The 16527-nt window shown below is 37.0% G+C and overlaps 1 protein-coding gene across 1 annotated transcript; it reads left to right on the forward strand.

Annotated features, from left to right (window-relative positions):
• Positions 1-3841: 3841 nt before the first annotated feature.
• wdr1 (WD repeat domain 1) lies at positions 3842-16527 on the forward strand. Its single transcript, XM_059328578.1, has 15 exons — positions 3842-3976; positions 6027-6148; positions 7661-7751; positions 7863-8010; positions 8172-8352; positions 9263-9340; positions 10181-10261; positions 10603-10836; positions 11711-11803; positions 12364-12515; positions 12910-12997; positions 13514-13624; positions 13752-13925; positions 14079-14223; positions 15627-16527. The coding sequence occupies exons 1-15, from the start codon at positions 3961-3963 to the stop codon at positions 15731-15733; spliced, it is 1821 nt and encodes a 606-aa protein (XP_059184561.1). The 5' UTR covers positions 3842-3960; the 3' UTR covers positions 15734-16527.

Genomic DNA, 16527 nt, shown 5'->3' on the forward strand with positions numbered 1-16527 from the left:
TTAGTTCATAAATAAATGATTTAGAATACTTCCTATAAAAAAATCTCCAGACCAAATGATAGGTAGCCAACAGGACTTGCAAATAGATCCCCAAATTACATGATGACACAGTCATATCACATAGCAGTTTTGAAACACAAGGCCTACAAAATCACATCAAAACAAAATGTATTTATTATATTGATATAATTATTTTTCTATTATTATTTTCATTGGTGGAGGTGGAAGAGGAATAACATTTGTATACAATAACATATTGCTATTTTACTTTACTTTGACTGTAACTACAGTATAACACCACAAGTCAAGAAGTTGTAAAAGAAAAAAAAAGGAAGATTAACCCATAAGAACCCATGGTGACACCCGTGTAACAAACACTTTAAATGTTCTATAATCTCCCATATTCAGCTTTAGGCTTCACATTCACTCATTAAGTCCCTTAGCAAGACTGTGTGACTGTGACAAGAAGTGACTTTTCCAAAATATGTGTGTGACTGGAAACAGAAATGTTAAAAAGTAGCTAATTTCAAAAAGCCTATTTTTGTTTGAACCCATTTAACAATTCTAATTCTAATCTAAGTACATTTGACGAAATATAAACAAAAAATAATCCTATCCTGTCACAATTTTGGTATATGTGGTGGAGATGCAAAGAAAAAGGCAAATTTGTGTTTCTGTAAGCAGAAAAGGTGTCTAGTTTTTTAGTTTTCTAGTATTTTAAAATAAGAAATATCATAAACATACCTTCCATAAACGCCCAATGTAACATATATGTCATATCACAGATCTTTGACATTTAGGGGTAGTATTTTTTTATTAAAACATCATAAATGTGTTCTATGTGGTCCACTTGGTCTAAGGTATATCCCCCATAATTTTCCTTTAAGGATAAATAGGTCTGGGTTCTTATGGGTTAAAAAACTAAGAAACAAACCAAAACCAATCAAAAATGTAACAGAAAAACAAGAGCGTGAGTGTAAGGGCTGTCAGGGAGTTAAACATAGTTATTTAGTGGAGTAAACTGGATAAACTGATTCTGGTTATAATCAGAGGCACCACTATTATAAGTATTAAATTATGTTAGGATGGATAAAGAAATAAACAAGACGGAATGCTCAGCTCTGCTGCCCAGTGTTAGAACAAAACAACTTAAACAGGAAAACTGTCATTGAACACACACAGCTGTAAAGAGTTGTGCTCATTTGCTCATTTTAAAGGTCTTCATGAGTCATGAAGAGGTTGAAAAGCTTAACCCATAAGAACCCAGACCCAAATATCCTTAAAGGAAAATTATGAGGGATATACATTAAAGACCAAGTGGACCACATAGAACACATTTATCATGTTTTTAAAAAAATACTACCCCTAAATGTCAAAGATCTGTGATGTGACATAAACGTTACATTGGGTGTTTATGGTATTTGTGTTCATAATATTTATTTTTTTAAATAAATAAACTAGACATTTTCTGCTTACAGAAACACAACTTTTTTTTTCTTTGCATCTCCACAACATATCAAAATTGTGACATTAATAGTGCTGTTAAACAACAAATTATTTTTCAGATTTGTTTTTAAGTAACAATTTAATAATAAAAAAATGTAAAAAAACATTTGCCTTTTTGTTTGCATCTAATACATATATACATATATCAAAATTGTGACAGGAAATATGGTCAGAAGAAGTGAAATGCAATACAGGACACCCTATTAATGGGTTAGAATTGTTAAATGGGTTTAATCTTAGATTCTAGAATATTTAAAGTGTTTGTTACAGGGGTGTCACCATAGGTTCTTATGGGTTAAATGAGGCTTGTTACTGAATCTGAAGACAGGATGACGTAGACAGTAAACGCATGGTAGAGAATGAGGGGATCCACACGCAATAGGAAACAGGGAAATCTAACAATAATATGCAATATAACAATGTTGCAATAAATGCCATCTTTGTCATACTGTTTATGGTGAATGATTCAGGGGGCCCAGAGCTAGACAGGGCCCCTGGAACATGCTCGGGATTACAGGTATTTGTTGTGTCAGAGCTGTTGTTAAGCTCAACTCATGGGGCCCAAAATGTCTCGTGGTGCCCCTGTGTTTATCTTTATGAGAACAGCTGAGAAAGCACATTCTCACACTCACTCATGTTTGTCAATATTATACCTTTTTTTTTTTAACTTTCTTTTATTGGTTTTATGTAGAGTATAGTCAGAGAAAGAAAGTTAGAGAGAAAGATATAAAGTGGGAAAATAAAGAGGAACAGTACCTGTTGGGGGGCACTCCACATTACATATTAACAATATTTTACATTTCTTCATTTTTTGACATGTACAGCAACCATTTATCCCAGCCTTTAGAAAATGAGTCTTCCTTAGTTTTTAGTCTATATGTGAGTCTCTCAATTGTTTGAATATCACCGATAATGTTGAGCCATAGTCTATAGTCGGGTGCAACAGACTGTCACATTATATTATATTTATTCCTGCCATGGCCCCACCCTCTGAAATGGCTGCATCCTAAATAGGTCAGGGGATTCCCAAACCTATTCCAGGAGAGTGATGCTCTCTGCTGACACACAAGATGACACTGGATTTTAAAATCACCTCATAGATCAGCAGGCTAACCTTTGACACTTAAATAGTCCCCCATTACCTTGTTGGGCAATTCATTTGGTTATTCATGTTAGCATAATTTTTGGGGCAAAGTGGGGAATCCGACAATAGCAGCAAATTGAACCGCAAGTCAGGCCTCATCAGGGAACTTTTACTACATTATGCCACATTTATTTATTTTAGGCGTATTTTATCTTACAATTCCATACTGATTTAAATCAAGGAACTTCTATTTCATAATGCCACCTTTATTTTCCTGAAATTGATTAAAGTGATCCTGTGTATTAAAGCATTGGCTTTAAATAAAAACACATTTATTTATTCAACTATGTCTACTTATTGACATCATGACAAAACTCCTAGGACTACATTTCCCATTAGATCCTCAAACCTGCTTATGAGGAGATACTACAAATATTGATGCACGATTAAAAAAAGCTCAAAAGAGGTTTCTCTCACTGGCCTTGTGCGTTGCCAGGAACTGCATTGCCATCACGTGGAAATCTGATTCCCAACTTTCTATAGGAAGATGGGTTTCAGAAATGAATAGCTCTGTTCCACTTGAAAAAATTACATATACACTCAGGAATGATTATAATACTTTTACAGAGATGTGGCAGCCCTATTTAGCATCTATAGACACATTGCCAGCTTCTATGGTGGACGGGTTGTAGTTTTTGCATTCTCTTTGTTGTCAGAGCTTACTCTTGTCTTCCTTGCCTCTCGACCGTTTTTTTATTTTATTTTATTATTATTATTTTTATTTTATTTATTTTTAAATTAATTTCATATCATTAATATTTTAATTTTTTAATTTTATTTATCTATTTATTTTCTCTCTCTCGCTTTTCAGTTTGTGGGTGGGTTGGGGAAGGGGTTTGGAGTTGTGTGTTTGTGTTTTCATGTATATCTTGTTGAATTGAAAACTGAAAAATAAAATATTCTAAAAAAAAAACCCAACTATGTCTACTTATTTATACATGTTTATTTACATTAATTTGTATATTATATTTTTATTGACTCATTTATTCCGTGTCATATTTACTGTTTTTGGTCATAGGAATTTATGCTAACCTGTCCTATTTGATTGTTGGATCTAAGGAATGCAATAATTGCTTTGTCCCCTGAAAGACAGCTTTTCGGGACAAATCGTCCCATATGAGGCTGTGCATGGCTAGTGGCTGACAGCCGCAGCGTAGTATATGTGAGTTTACTATATATGGGCAAAGCCAGGCAGAAGGAGAGCTGCACTCGCTTCCGTGTTTGTGTGATCAGGGAGTGCACAGCCGGGGGAGCTTCACTGTTTCATTCATTTGCGAAGAGTAACGTAAAGCAAGTGACCAGCAGGGACAATGCCGTATGAACTGAGTGAGTCTGATTCTTTTTAATGACTAAGTTAGCGAGAAAATACGTATTAACTTCTATTTCTGGCGACATTATTCAGCAGAACGAGCTAGTCAGGCAGGTAGCCGCAGCTAGCTAGCCTCGCCCATAGCTGCATGATTTTGAAACTTCATTTTGCATACGAACGATAAAATCCGGACATTGGCAATGGTTTATTCACGTTAACATGTGTCTGATTGACACTGGCTTGTTGTAAAGACGGGTTCGCCATATATGCAGCTCATTGCAGGCTGTTGGTTGAAGTTAGCGTTAGCTAGTTGAGCTAACGTCAGTAGGAGGAAATGCTCACATCGCATTGTTATGACATGCCCGGACAGAGAGGCTGGCTGGCTGTCAGCTCCTTCTGCTGGGGAAGTAGATCACATGAACGTGGTTTGTGGCTGATGTGAAGACTTTTGACTGTTCATTTCTATGTCCAGCTGTTTGAGATGAGAGCTAACAATCATCTGTAAGATAACTGTGATTTTAGAGTTCATGTCATATCCCGATATATTTAGGCTGAATATCGATATACGACATATATCCTGATATTTTTTTATCTCAAAATGAGAGCAAATGTTCAGTCAAAGTCAAATATGATGTGTCACAAGTAGTTTTATTGTTTATTTAAGTGAACATAAATAGTGTATAAAAACAGGAGGACATTTTTTTCAAAATCAAAGCTCAATAAAGTGCACATTTAAATAAAAAAATATCTTAAATCAAAAGTAATTTGACTCTGGTTTCACTTAAACACACTCATACAACCAAGTGCTTTCCAAAATCAAGCTTTAGAAATATTGTACATTAATATTATTTTTCTCGTTTCATAATGTATCTTTTTTAATCAACACCAGTCCTAATCATAAATATCAAATATTATTGTAATTTATTTTCTGAATTTTAATCCCGTAAGTGATTTGTATGTAAAATTGCGCAAATTTGAACTATATCGATATGTGTGATATGGTCTAATTCCATATCACATTTAAAAATATATCGATATATCTTTTATATCAATATATCGCCCAACCTTGTTACAGCTTTATTGTTAGTCTATTACATTAATAAATGGTCTTCAATTACTGCTCCATTTCATTGTGGCAAACAGAAGAAAATAGGAGTTTTTTGGTAAATTTAACATTAAACATTAGAAATTATCTTTAGAGTCATGGTATGTGTGTTTTGTTATAGGCTAAGTTAAGACCTGAACACTACATATCTATACAAAAAGCATATTTACCTCACGTTAACATTAATACAATATGGTAACAATAGCAATCAATGTGGGGTACAGTTTCAGGAAGTGTATTCCTACACTTCTTGATTATTAATAATATGTATATTTTTTTCCATATAAAAATTGCATATACATTGAAATAATACCACCTTTGTCGTATTGGTATTTTGTTTTTTGCAGGCAGCTACATCTTCTGCCATCTTAAAAAATAACGTTGTATGGACCCTATTATATGTGCTCTGTACTAAACTGAGTGCAGACTTGAACGATAAGGACAGGCCTGGCTGTTGAGTCAGTGTTTGGACAGAGGCCATGTTAAACACATCAAGTCCTCACAATTATTAATAAAGAACGTAAACTACATTGCTGGAATCAGATTCCAATGTCTTCTCCGCTACAGCCCTTGGAAGAAAAAGTTCAGACAGCCCACTAAGGGGTTAAATCATAGGAGCACAGATCTGCTACAGAAGCTTTATTCACAATAACAGTTTAAGGATGTCTGCTATCTTATCAAACATGTCAATCTTTTGTCGGAAATGAGTCTGTAAAAATAAACACACACACACACACACACACACACACACACACACACACACACACACACACACACACACACACACACGTATCTAAACAAACAATGTCCAGCTCAGTGGTCGATTACTGTCAGCCATTGGTGATGCAGAATGGTTTGACCCGTGTTCAGTTTAATACTTTTTTCAGTGTGTTTCAATTGTAGTTGTATTAACCTTAACCTTACATTTTCTGTCATGTCTCGTCTTCTGTCTACTTTTTTAGAGCATGTATTCGCCAGTCTCCCGCAGATGGAGAGGGGTGCTGCAAAAGTGATCGGTGGCGATCCCAAAGGCAAGAACTTCCTGTATACCAACGGGAAGAGTGTCATCATCAGGAACATTGAGGTAATGTTCATCATTTTTATCAAGCGTTGCTTATTTATTTATACCAAGCTGGGTCTTGTTTATAATTATACATTAGTCATGATGACATTTTACTCACTCGCAGTGAATTGCTTTAGTTGTACTGAATTCTGTGAGGCAAATTTTAAAAGCAAGTTAACACCAACTTTAAAAGCACCCCTGTTAAGTGTGGTAACCAGTGTGGTCTTGGTGCTCTCCAAAATCCAGCTGGGATTATTCCAGTTTGCATTACTTGAAATTGTGTTGTACTGTCTGCCAACAGTCACAAACCGTTGAAAGAGTAAATTAAAGTTTGGCTGCAATGCTATTAGAATCTGTTGCATCGGTGTGTTTAGAATTAAACACTAACTAACACTTGGCTATTTCTAGTTTACAATTTCTTTCAGTCACTTTGGCACATTTGTCATAAAATCCATAACAATTGCCAAACAGAAACTGTGTTGGGACACTGTATAAAACATTAATAAAAACAGAATGTATTGAACTCATAATGAGTGTTTTTATATGTTTACAAATTAAGTGTTCAAAATGTTTAGTCATGTGGGCAATATAACAGTGTACTTTGCAAATATATTAAGATAAATAATGGTGAAGGTTTGATGTCTGATTGAAGCAAATTAATATGTAGAAAGCTGCTTTTGTGGATGGCACATGTCAGTTTAAACTGTGCAAAGTTACACAACAGTATTTGAGACACAGGATTCACATTTACATCTTTACTTTGTGTACTTTAATTTGTTGACAGATGGTGTCATTGTGATACAGAAGAGAAAAAAGACATAGAAAAGAGGCAAAATACTATTAGAAATGTAAACATAGGACACACCTGAGAGAAAGTCACAATTCATCCCCGAGCAATTATTCAATTCAGAAATGAGAAATCAGGACAGAAATGTATCAAAAATATGGCAGATTATGGCAGCGAGTTGAACCATTTTTCATTTAAAGACTTATGCAGTGAATTAACACCTGGATGTTTTCTGGGTTAGACTATACAATGAACAACATCTCAAGCACAATGGCACGGTGAAACCACACCTTTGTGAGATGCCAGGATTTATTTAACACTGAGTACAATAGCAAGATGATGTCTTCAAATGCAGAGCAACAGGTTAACATGAATCATATTTTCAGCTGGTATTTAGTTACCCTTTAACCAGGAAGCAGTCTTCCAAAATGATATTAAACATTTTCAAGTGACCGTTGAGAGTTAAGTTTCTTTTTGATTGGTGGTTTAACTGAAAATGTTTTAAAATGTGTGTGATCACACTTGCTGTTCCAGTGCACTCAGTCAAAGAGTTGCCAAGTTGAGATGCTGTGTCACTTAAATTATCTCACTTAATCTAATTAGTAAAATATCATGGCCGAAACCCTGAAATAAGGTCAATTTTAATAATTAAAATGGTTTTCCCTTTGATTTGGAAGGGAAACCGCCTATTGTACCATTTGTAAGTCGCAGACCTGGTGATGTCTCACATTTCCTGCCTTTTATAGAACCCGGCTATAGCAGACATTTACACCGAACATGCCCAAAATGCTGTTGTTGCCAAGTATTGCCCCAGCGGATTCTACATTGCATCTGGAGGTAACCTATCGAGCTATCGCCTATCAACATGTTAACAAATTGAGTGCATGTATATAGTTGCCACAGTGATGTTAATACGATAATAAAATAATTGTTTTTTGAATCCTTTAGATGTGACAGGAAAGATCCGTATCTGGGACACCACCCAGAAGGAGCACCTTCTCAAGTACGAGTACACCCCTCTTTCAGGCAAGATCAAGGACATTGCATGGACTTTCGATAACCAGAGAATTGCTGTTGTTGGGGAAGGACGAGAGAAGTGAGTAGGAGGGATTTTATTACATGTTTAATAAGTGTGTTCGCCTCATTAAACTTAAAGACCAGCATCAATGGAGTCCTGCATACAACCCAATTTAAAAAAAACTCCAAATAAGCAAACTCTGAACTACCCCTTTAAGACCTGTTCTTTTCTTGCTGCAGGTTTGCATCAGTGTTCTTGTGGGACAGTGGCTCCTCTGTGGGGGACCTGTTCGGCCACTCCAAATTAGTCAACAGTGTAGACATAAAGCCGAGCCGCCCTTTCCGCCTCGTCACTGCCAGTGATGACACCACTGCGTCCTTCTACGAGGGGCCCCCATTCACGTTCAAGTTCACTATAAGAGTGAGTTGCAGACATCTACTTTTTTCCTGTTTTTCATTTGTGCATCTTTTGGGAGATGGGAGCCACATTTTTTTTGCTGGAACTATCTGATTAACCAGTGTCTAAACCGTCAGCTTTAACCTGTAGGCTTGCTAGTAACAACATTTGGCCTTCAACAAATGTATAAAGAGTAATAAATTGATGAATAAAAAAATAAATAAAAGAAAGCCCCGTTGGGGATCTTTAGTCTATCACACCCTGGTGGTTTTTGACAGTGTTGCCTTGTTTGTCGGTTCCAGTGTTGCATAACTCACTTCCTCAGAGAAAAGCCCAATCCAGGCCTTCCCTTGACAAACATGTTCGAACACCACATTTTGCTGCTTAAAATTCCTTGTGGTCTGTTCTCAAATTTCAGTCAGCAGTTGGTTTTACCTTATACAGATGTATGTTCTGTAAGGTCGACATTTTTCTATTTGCTTTAAAGCATTAAGGTTTTTGAAAGTGAAGCAGCACATGCACTTTTCTTTTAGTCTTGCTATCTTATTCTGCTCATGAACTCACTAATTCAACAGCTCCTATATGGATAGTAGTGTAAACCATACATTACATATAGCATGATCTGACTCTTCCTGCAATGTGCTGTGCAGTGCATTTTCTGTGAAATTGAGTTATTGTGTTATTAAACATGGCCTTGCACAGCCCCGATGGTCTAAAATGAGGAGGGACTGTCTGTCAATAATATGATAAATGCACTTATTTGTTTAACTTGTTGCCAGTTTGATTCATATCAGATCATGACAGATTGAAAGTCTAACATTGTGCCAAATATAAAACACTAATCTTGAATGTAGGTATAAATGTGCACAATCATTCCTCATGGCTAATTTCTCTGTATTGTTCTCCCCCCCTCACCCCCTGGTGACTGCTAAAGGACCACAGCCAGTTTGTCAACTGTGTTCGTTTCGCTCCAGATGGAAGTAAATTTGTCACAGCTTCCGCTGCCGGCAAGGTGAGTATTGGGTCATTTTAGTAACTATCACTATGACATTTACTGAAATAACACAAATATAATCTAGGGGTGTCCAGGGTTGGGTACCGCTACTTTAGCAATAATAGCGGTACTGGTACCTGAAATTTGGTACCCTAATCCAACGGTACCATTTTTATGCCTCAATGCTGTTGACCGCTATGACGGGGACATTGTGTAGTCGGATTGTCCCTCTATCTGTCCGTCCTTCCCAATCATATGAATGTGATATCTTCAGATGTGGCACAAATGTCCACTTAGACTCAAGGATAAACTGACTACATTTTGAAAGGTCAAAGGTCACTGTGACCTCACATCTGTCCATTTATTGTGAACGCATTCTAGTTGGTACTTTACTCTGTGTAATAAAAAAATAATTCTGTTGTAAACAATTAGTCAAAACTTCTTAATTTCAACATTGTTATCACTATCACAGTACAGGAACTTTAGGTATATAATTAAGTCCTTACTTCACTAGAATTGCAATTCAACCACAGCATTTTCTCTGGGAATGTCTCCACAGACACCATAGAGAGCTTTTTGTTTTAATCCACATAGTGTGAACTCATCTAACAAGGGCTTGGATGTCATGCAGCTCAATTATATGCAAGAGATGCACTCTCAGGTACCGAAATATGACAATACTTGAGTTAACATGAATCGGGACTGAATAAATTTAGTTGTTACCCTTCAAAGTGCAGAGTTCAGTACCTAACCCAGGGGATGTCTCAGTCTAAGTGGGAGGTTTATATAGAAAACATTCTCAAACTGTAGGCTTAAACAAACAAATGTTTCTCATCCTAATAAGTCTAATTTCCATAGATGTTCGTCTTTGATGGAAAAACTGGTGAAAAACTTGGCTCATTGGGTGGAGAGAAGAGCCACAATGGGGGAATCTATGCTGTAAGTATTTTTGGTACATATTGGTAAGCTAAATAGGCTTTGATTATCAGGAGAGCCAGCAATGAACAGAGTTGGCATGCAGTCCGCCTAGAGTCTTGGCACAGAGAGCGCCTCTTTATCTATTCAAATTGGAGATGATGTTTTCTGAAAGCTGCCTCCTCCTTTCCTCTATTACTGATTAGACTTTTCCATTTATTTCTTTGTTGTCCACATAGTGCTTTGCTATCTGTTGCTGAGTCAACATTGTAGGGAACAATTAAAGTTTCTTTATACACTGTTGTTACATGAATATTAATAACATAACTCTTTTTGTTCAATGCCCCCTACTTTAAATTGTCCAGATCAGCTGGAGCCCTGACAGCACCCAACTGATCTCTGCCTCAGGGGACAAGACGGTGAAACTCTGGGATGTTGGTGCAGGCACGGCCGTCACCACCTTCAACATGGGCTCTGAGGTGACGGACCAGCAGCTGGGCTGCCTGTGGCAGAATAACCACCTCCTCTCCATCTCCTTGTCAGGATACATCAACTACCTGGACAAGAACAACCCTGACCGGCCTATTCGCACCATCAAGGTCAGACTCTTGTTAGAGAAGTTCTTCTGAAGTATTGAGAGTTGCTCGTTCCCTGAAGAATTACAAGTCAAATCCTACAGGAAAAAGGTTATTCACTTATTCATAACCGAGTTCATGACAAAGTTGCTTCAATCAGTCCTTCATTTGTTTGTAATTTGTAATCATTACATGTAAGGCCTTACTCAGTACAGATGGCTTTCAAGTCTTGCATGACCCTTTTGACACATGACCCTGACTTTCCATTGACCAACTCAGAGATAATGCATTGATTATATAAGTTCCCACTGTCTGCCTAGGCTTTTTTTTTTAGATTTTTTTCTTATTTTTTCTGAAGGGCCACTAAGACTGTAGACATTTTTAGATGTAGACATTTCATGTCAATAAGTCATCTTTTAACATTATTTGACTAACTTCACTCACAGTTGTGATGACTTGTTTGGCTGTCTTACCAGGAGACACAAAAATCAAAACCATACCAAATCAAAGAGGGAAAACTCAAATAAAATGTTAAGCAAAGTTAAATTCTCTGGCTTAGATAAGTATTAAGCCGTTGAACTGTCTCTTGTAGGCGTCTCCATCTGCACCAAACTGTTGATACCCGTCTCTAGTAACTGGCTAAGCTGAGACAAAGCAAAAATGAATAACAATGAGCTCTAACAAAGTCTGTTTCTGGATAGTATCAATAGTTTTCCTTGACACTGATAAAGAAATGTGTATTTGTGTCTAGCAAGTTACTACAGACGCATGTGACTTTTACTGGAATGAATGTACTGCCACATTTCTGTAGTAACATTGGTTTTGTATTCTACAGCAACTGTTATTATGTGCCCTTATAAGTATATCTGAAAACTTGTTGTTGTTCCTCCTCCTACAGGGTCACAGCAAATCCATCCAGTGTGTGACAGTTCACAAAAAGGACGGCCGACCATACATCTACTCGGGGAGTCATGATGGACATATCAATATCCTTTCACTGGTTACGTGGTACCAATGATTAATGTCAAACTCACTCAAAAGTGAAAAAAAAGCCTTTTATACAGCATGTAGATTACCTTTGATCATTTAGAGCTGCTCTGGCAGATGTACTTACCAGCCACTTTATTACACCTTGTTACACCTCGCTAGTACTTGCTTGCCTTTACAGCTTCTTAATTTTTTTGTGGTATACATTCAACAAGTTGCTGGAAACATTCATCAGAGATGTTGGTCTCTATTGACATGATAGCATATGCTGGGTTTTGTCAGCTGCACACATCATGCAAATCTCCTGCTCCTCCACAGCCCAAATGTGCTTTGTTTGATTGAGATTTGTTGACTACAGAGGCCATTTGAATACAGTGAACCCATTATCATGTTGAGAAAAAAACAAAAAAACAGTTGAGATGATTTGAGTTTGCTGCTCCGCAGTGAGTGAGCGTGTGTGTGTGTGTGTGTTGCACTCTGTCCCCACTTGTTTGTCGTATTAAATAGCCATGTCTACACTTTTTTCATTTTTTTTTCTTCCCCTTAACAATTGCCTCACATTACTGGGATGCAGAAACTGGTGAGAACGACTGTTTCTCCGGTAAGGGCCACACCAACCAGGTGAGCAAGATGATGGTGGATGAAGCCGACCAGCTGGTGTCGTGCAGCATGGACGATACGCTGCGCTACACCAACATCAGCAAGTCAGAGCACAGGTAGGGGTCGTTACGTGTGGCTGTGCCCGCCTTTGCCTGCCTTTGCCTCATGATCCCTCACATAGAAAACCAGTAATGGTGTTCCTGTCTGTAACAAATGTATGCATTCAGAATCCCAAAAAACATGTTTTAGCGTGCATCAAAGTGAATATTTGAGTATAACATGGATGAGAAATGGCAATTAACAAATACAATTATAAAAATGAATTGATAAACAGCCCCACAGCAGAATTATAATTTAAGCATCAGTATGAGTCTATTATATTTCAGCATATTTAAGTGTTAGATGTTATTGAAATATCTTCTTTTTTTCTTTAACTGATTAATGGCTTTCATAATTCTGTTATGTTTCCACCTTAATTATCATATTGATAACCCAACTGGTGGTTTTCAGTGCCTGTGATGTGGCGAAGATGGATTTCCAGCCCAAAACTGTTTCTGTAGCAGCAGGAGGGCTGTCAATGGCTGTGTGCATTGGGCAGGTAATTCGTTTTCCCTTGTGATTATTGCCTAGCTTAGCTCTCAGTTTAATGTTTCCCTGTTAAACACATTTTTTGGTAACGCTTTATATTAAGGTCCTTGTAATAACCATTAATTAACAAGTATTAAGGCCCTTGTAAGTCCTTACAAGATGGTTATTAACATTACTGTGTGTTTATAAGCTTATAAGTGTTGATAATGGCATTACAAACACCCATGACCCACCCATTATGTCTTTGCCATGCCTTTTATTAATCTTATTTTGGTTGCTTATTGATATTAAAATATACTTTATTGCTCATCTATTATAAGTTAACTATAAGTTAACTATGCTTTTTGCAACTACCGGATCTAAAGCGAGAACAATGCCTTATTACTTGTTAATTAATGATTATTAAGGACCTTATTATAAAGCGTTACCCTTTTTTTTTTTTTTATTTCCAAGGTTTTATGTCACGCACCTGATATGTAAAGCCTCCGTTTAGCCGGCGTCATTCATCATCTCTCGCTTTTTCTAGATTGTCCTGCTGAAGGACAAGAAGAAAGTCTTTGCATTGGACAATCTGGACTATGAGGCAACGGTTGCATCTCTCCACCCTGGGGGCACCACTGCTGCAGTGGGAGGAGCAGTAAGTTTAGTCAGCTTTGTTCTGATTTTGAAAATAACATGCAAGTGTCTTGGTGTGTAATCATTTATTTTCAGTAGCCATTAAAGGAAACGACACACTTAAGATTGATTCCCTATTTTCTCCTTAGGATGGGAAAGTCCACCTGTACTCCATTCAGGGCAACACTTTGAAGGACGATGGCAGAACTCTCGAGGTTAAAGGGCCTGTCACAGACATGGCTTACTCTAATGATGGAGCCCATCTGGCTGTGCTCGACGAAATGAAAGTTGCCACAGTTTTTAATGTGGCTGACGACTACTCGGTAAACATTTATAAGTCCCATATGCATCTTTTTTTCCTTTTTAAAAAAAATAAAAAATAAAATACTCAGTATCCAGTGCGTACAGTTTTGTATAAATTATAGTCACTGTTTTTTGTTTTTTTAATGAATATTTCTCTCTCTTCTTCTCACCAGGGCACAAAACATTTTTACGGACACCACGCCAAACCAGTAACTTTGGCCTGGGCACCTGACAATGAGCACTTTGCTACTGGTGGTATGGACATGATGGTTTATGTCTGGACAGTTCTTGATGAGGATAAGAAGATCAAGATCCCAGGTAGGCCATACAGTTGCACATACTCATGGCTGGCTTTCACACAGGTTTACACTGATGTACTTGGAAGTTGCTGTGTTTGAGCCATACCCTGCAGCAATATTCAAACAAAGGACATTTGAGCTGAGCTGAGCTGAATTATGCATTTAGAGCCTGTAACTTGGCTTAAAATTTAAGTAAATTTTAAGATCTTGGTCGTGCGGTGGCTTCAGCAAAGTTAACTGAAAGGTTTTAGTTAATAATATCTTCACTCTTTGGTTAAACCAAGAAAACAGAAAAAATCTAGAAATTCCACCATTATATCTGCCAGAAAGTGCCTTAAATCAGCAGTGTGCAAGCATTTTGGATATCTACAAAACGATCAGGGAGTTATAGAGGCTGGATATCCAATTTTTGTGCTCAGCTGCTGTTAAGAACTCGCAGCAGTCAAAGAGCTCTGTGTGCTGCAGCATGGAGAGACCAGGGTGAGTTTCTCTTTAATCCTAACACAACACCACAATTAAATTTAAGCCTGCAAGCACATCTTTTTCCATCCAGCATTGTAAAACAGGGAAGCTATTAGTAACAAGTTAGTGGACTTCTGAGTCCTTGCTGCTCAGTTGAAGTAAAGACTCGCACTGAGCTGAAATGAAAACGCTGCACTTCAGAGGTGTCTTCTGGTTTTTTATTAAAGGATTCATTTTTGGATGAATTCTAATATTCTACAGTATAGGGATTGTTTCTTATACCATTTGTTACACACAAATCAAACCCTTCTCCCTGGCTCAACAGAAGTGAAAGTAAAATTTTGGAAGAAGCTTCATCTGCTTGGTGTTTCACCTCACTATATTTGCTGTTTTTTCTTGGCACTGTGTCTGCTATTTTTAGAGCTGTAGACACTTTTAGTACATCATAAGTATGGTTGTCACGATGCAAAAATGTTCAACTTGATACCGATACTCGGGAAAATATTCGATATTCAATACCATTTTCGATACAACAAGGATAAAAACAAAGAGCCCAAATTTTAACAGAAATATTTTTTTTAACAAGAAAAATGCAACATGTAAAAATGAACAGAACCACAGGTTAAATATTTATAATAAAAAACAGTTGTGCAAAAATAATCTGCAACTATGATAACAAGCTTCAGATACTCGATACTTTTGAAAATGAGTATCGTATCCGGATACAACGTTTTAGTATCGATACTTTTTTGAGTATCGATACTTTTGACAACCCGAATCATAAGTCATGCATTGAGTTTGGATTTGTTTTTAGGAAGATAAAGCATAGTATTCTGTTAAAAATGATAACTTCAAGTCATGACTTAGTATGTATTAATTGTTTAAATATTTGTATTTTAATGTAACGCTTGCCTCTTACATCTTTTGTAACAAGGTTGTTTGATGCTTTAATTTCTGCAGACTGTCACCGGTTGCACCACGTTAGTGGCCTGGCCTGGGTAGATGAGCACACTCTAGTGACCACGTCCCCCGACGCCAGCATCAAGCAGTGGACTATTACATACTGAGCTGCAAGCAGACCTACATCCACATCTCCAGGGACAAGGACTACTGTAAAATCCTATCTTTACTTTCTTTTCTTTTTCTTTTTTTTTTTTTTTTTTTTTACTGTATTTCATTATCTACACGGTGTTCTATGCGGTCTGTAAACATCTGAAGTGTAAATGGTTCTGGCTGGGGAAAACTGAGATAAAAATGATCAAAGATACGTCTCTGAAATGCGAATAACCTACAGAGAGACAAACTGCAGAAATCAACAATGTAACATGAGTGCTTTTACATCTCTTTTGAGCTTTATGGACCCACAATAATATTTGTAAGCTCAACATTCCATAGGTAATAGCTTTCTCTCAGATTAAAGTGAAACCTTGTCTGTGGTTAGGCTCAATGCATCCTAACTGAACGTTTTTGTTTTCTTAAACCAACAAAATCGTGTTTGAAAGAAATGAAACCATCTGGTTACATTCCTGAAATGATAAGTAAATGAAGATCACTGCAGTTAAAACTGTCACTTTTAATTTTCAAGGTTTAAAGGCGCTGGGTGTTTTTGCTTTGTCTTTCATACTTTTTATGTTTTACAACTCCTCCTGTTGGACTGGGGAGCAATAATAGGAACTGAAACAACAAAGTTTGTATACAATCAAGATGCTGTTTGTTCAGTCGAAGGTCCCGTATTGTTGCTGTGTGTTTGTTTGGGCCCACTATGCTTGTCACACTTGTTTTTTTCCCATGTCTTTATGCATTTGCTTCCAAGATGGAGGTGATTCATTAATAATAATAATAAAAAAAAACTTTTTATGCA

The sequence above is a fragment of the Centropristis striata genome, chromosome 3 (genome assembly GCF_030273125.1).
Source record: "Centropristis striata isolate RG_2023a ecotype Rhode Island chromosome 3, C.striata_1.0, whole genome shotgun sequence".
Classification (NCBI taxonomy): Eukaryota; Metazoa; Chordata; class Actinopteri; order Perciformes; family Serranidae; genus Centropristis; species Centropristis striata.

What these genes read in the sequence shown, in the direction of transcription:
- wdr1 (XM_059328578.1), top strand. An exon ending in GTTGGGGAAGGACGAGAGAA is followed by an intron (nt 8,011 to 8,171) that starts GTGAGTAGGAGG and finishes TTCTTGCTGCAG; the next exon opens with GTTTGCATCAGTGTTCTTGT. An exon ending in CAGCTTCCGCTGCCGGCAAG is followed by an intron (nt 9,341 to 10,180) that starts GTGAGTATTGGG and finishes TAATTTCCATAG; the next exon opens with ATGTTCGTCTTTGATGGAAA.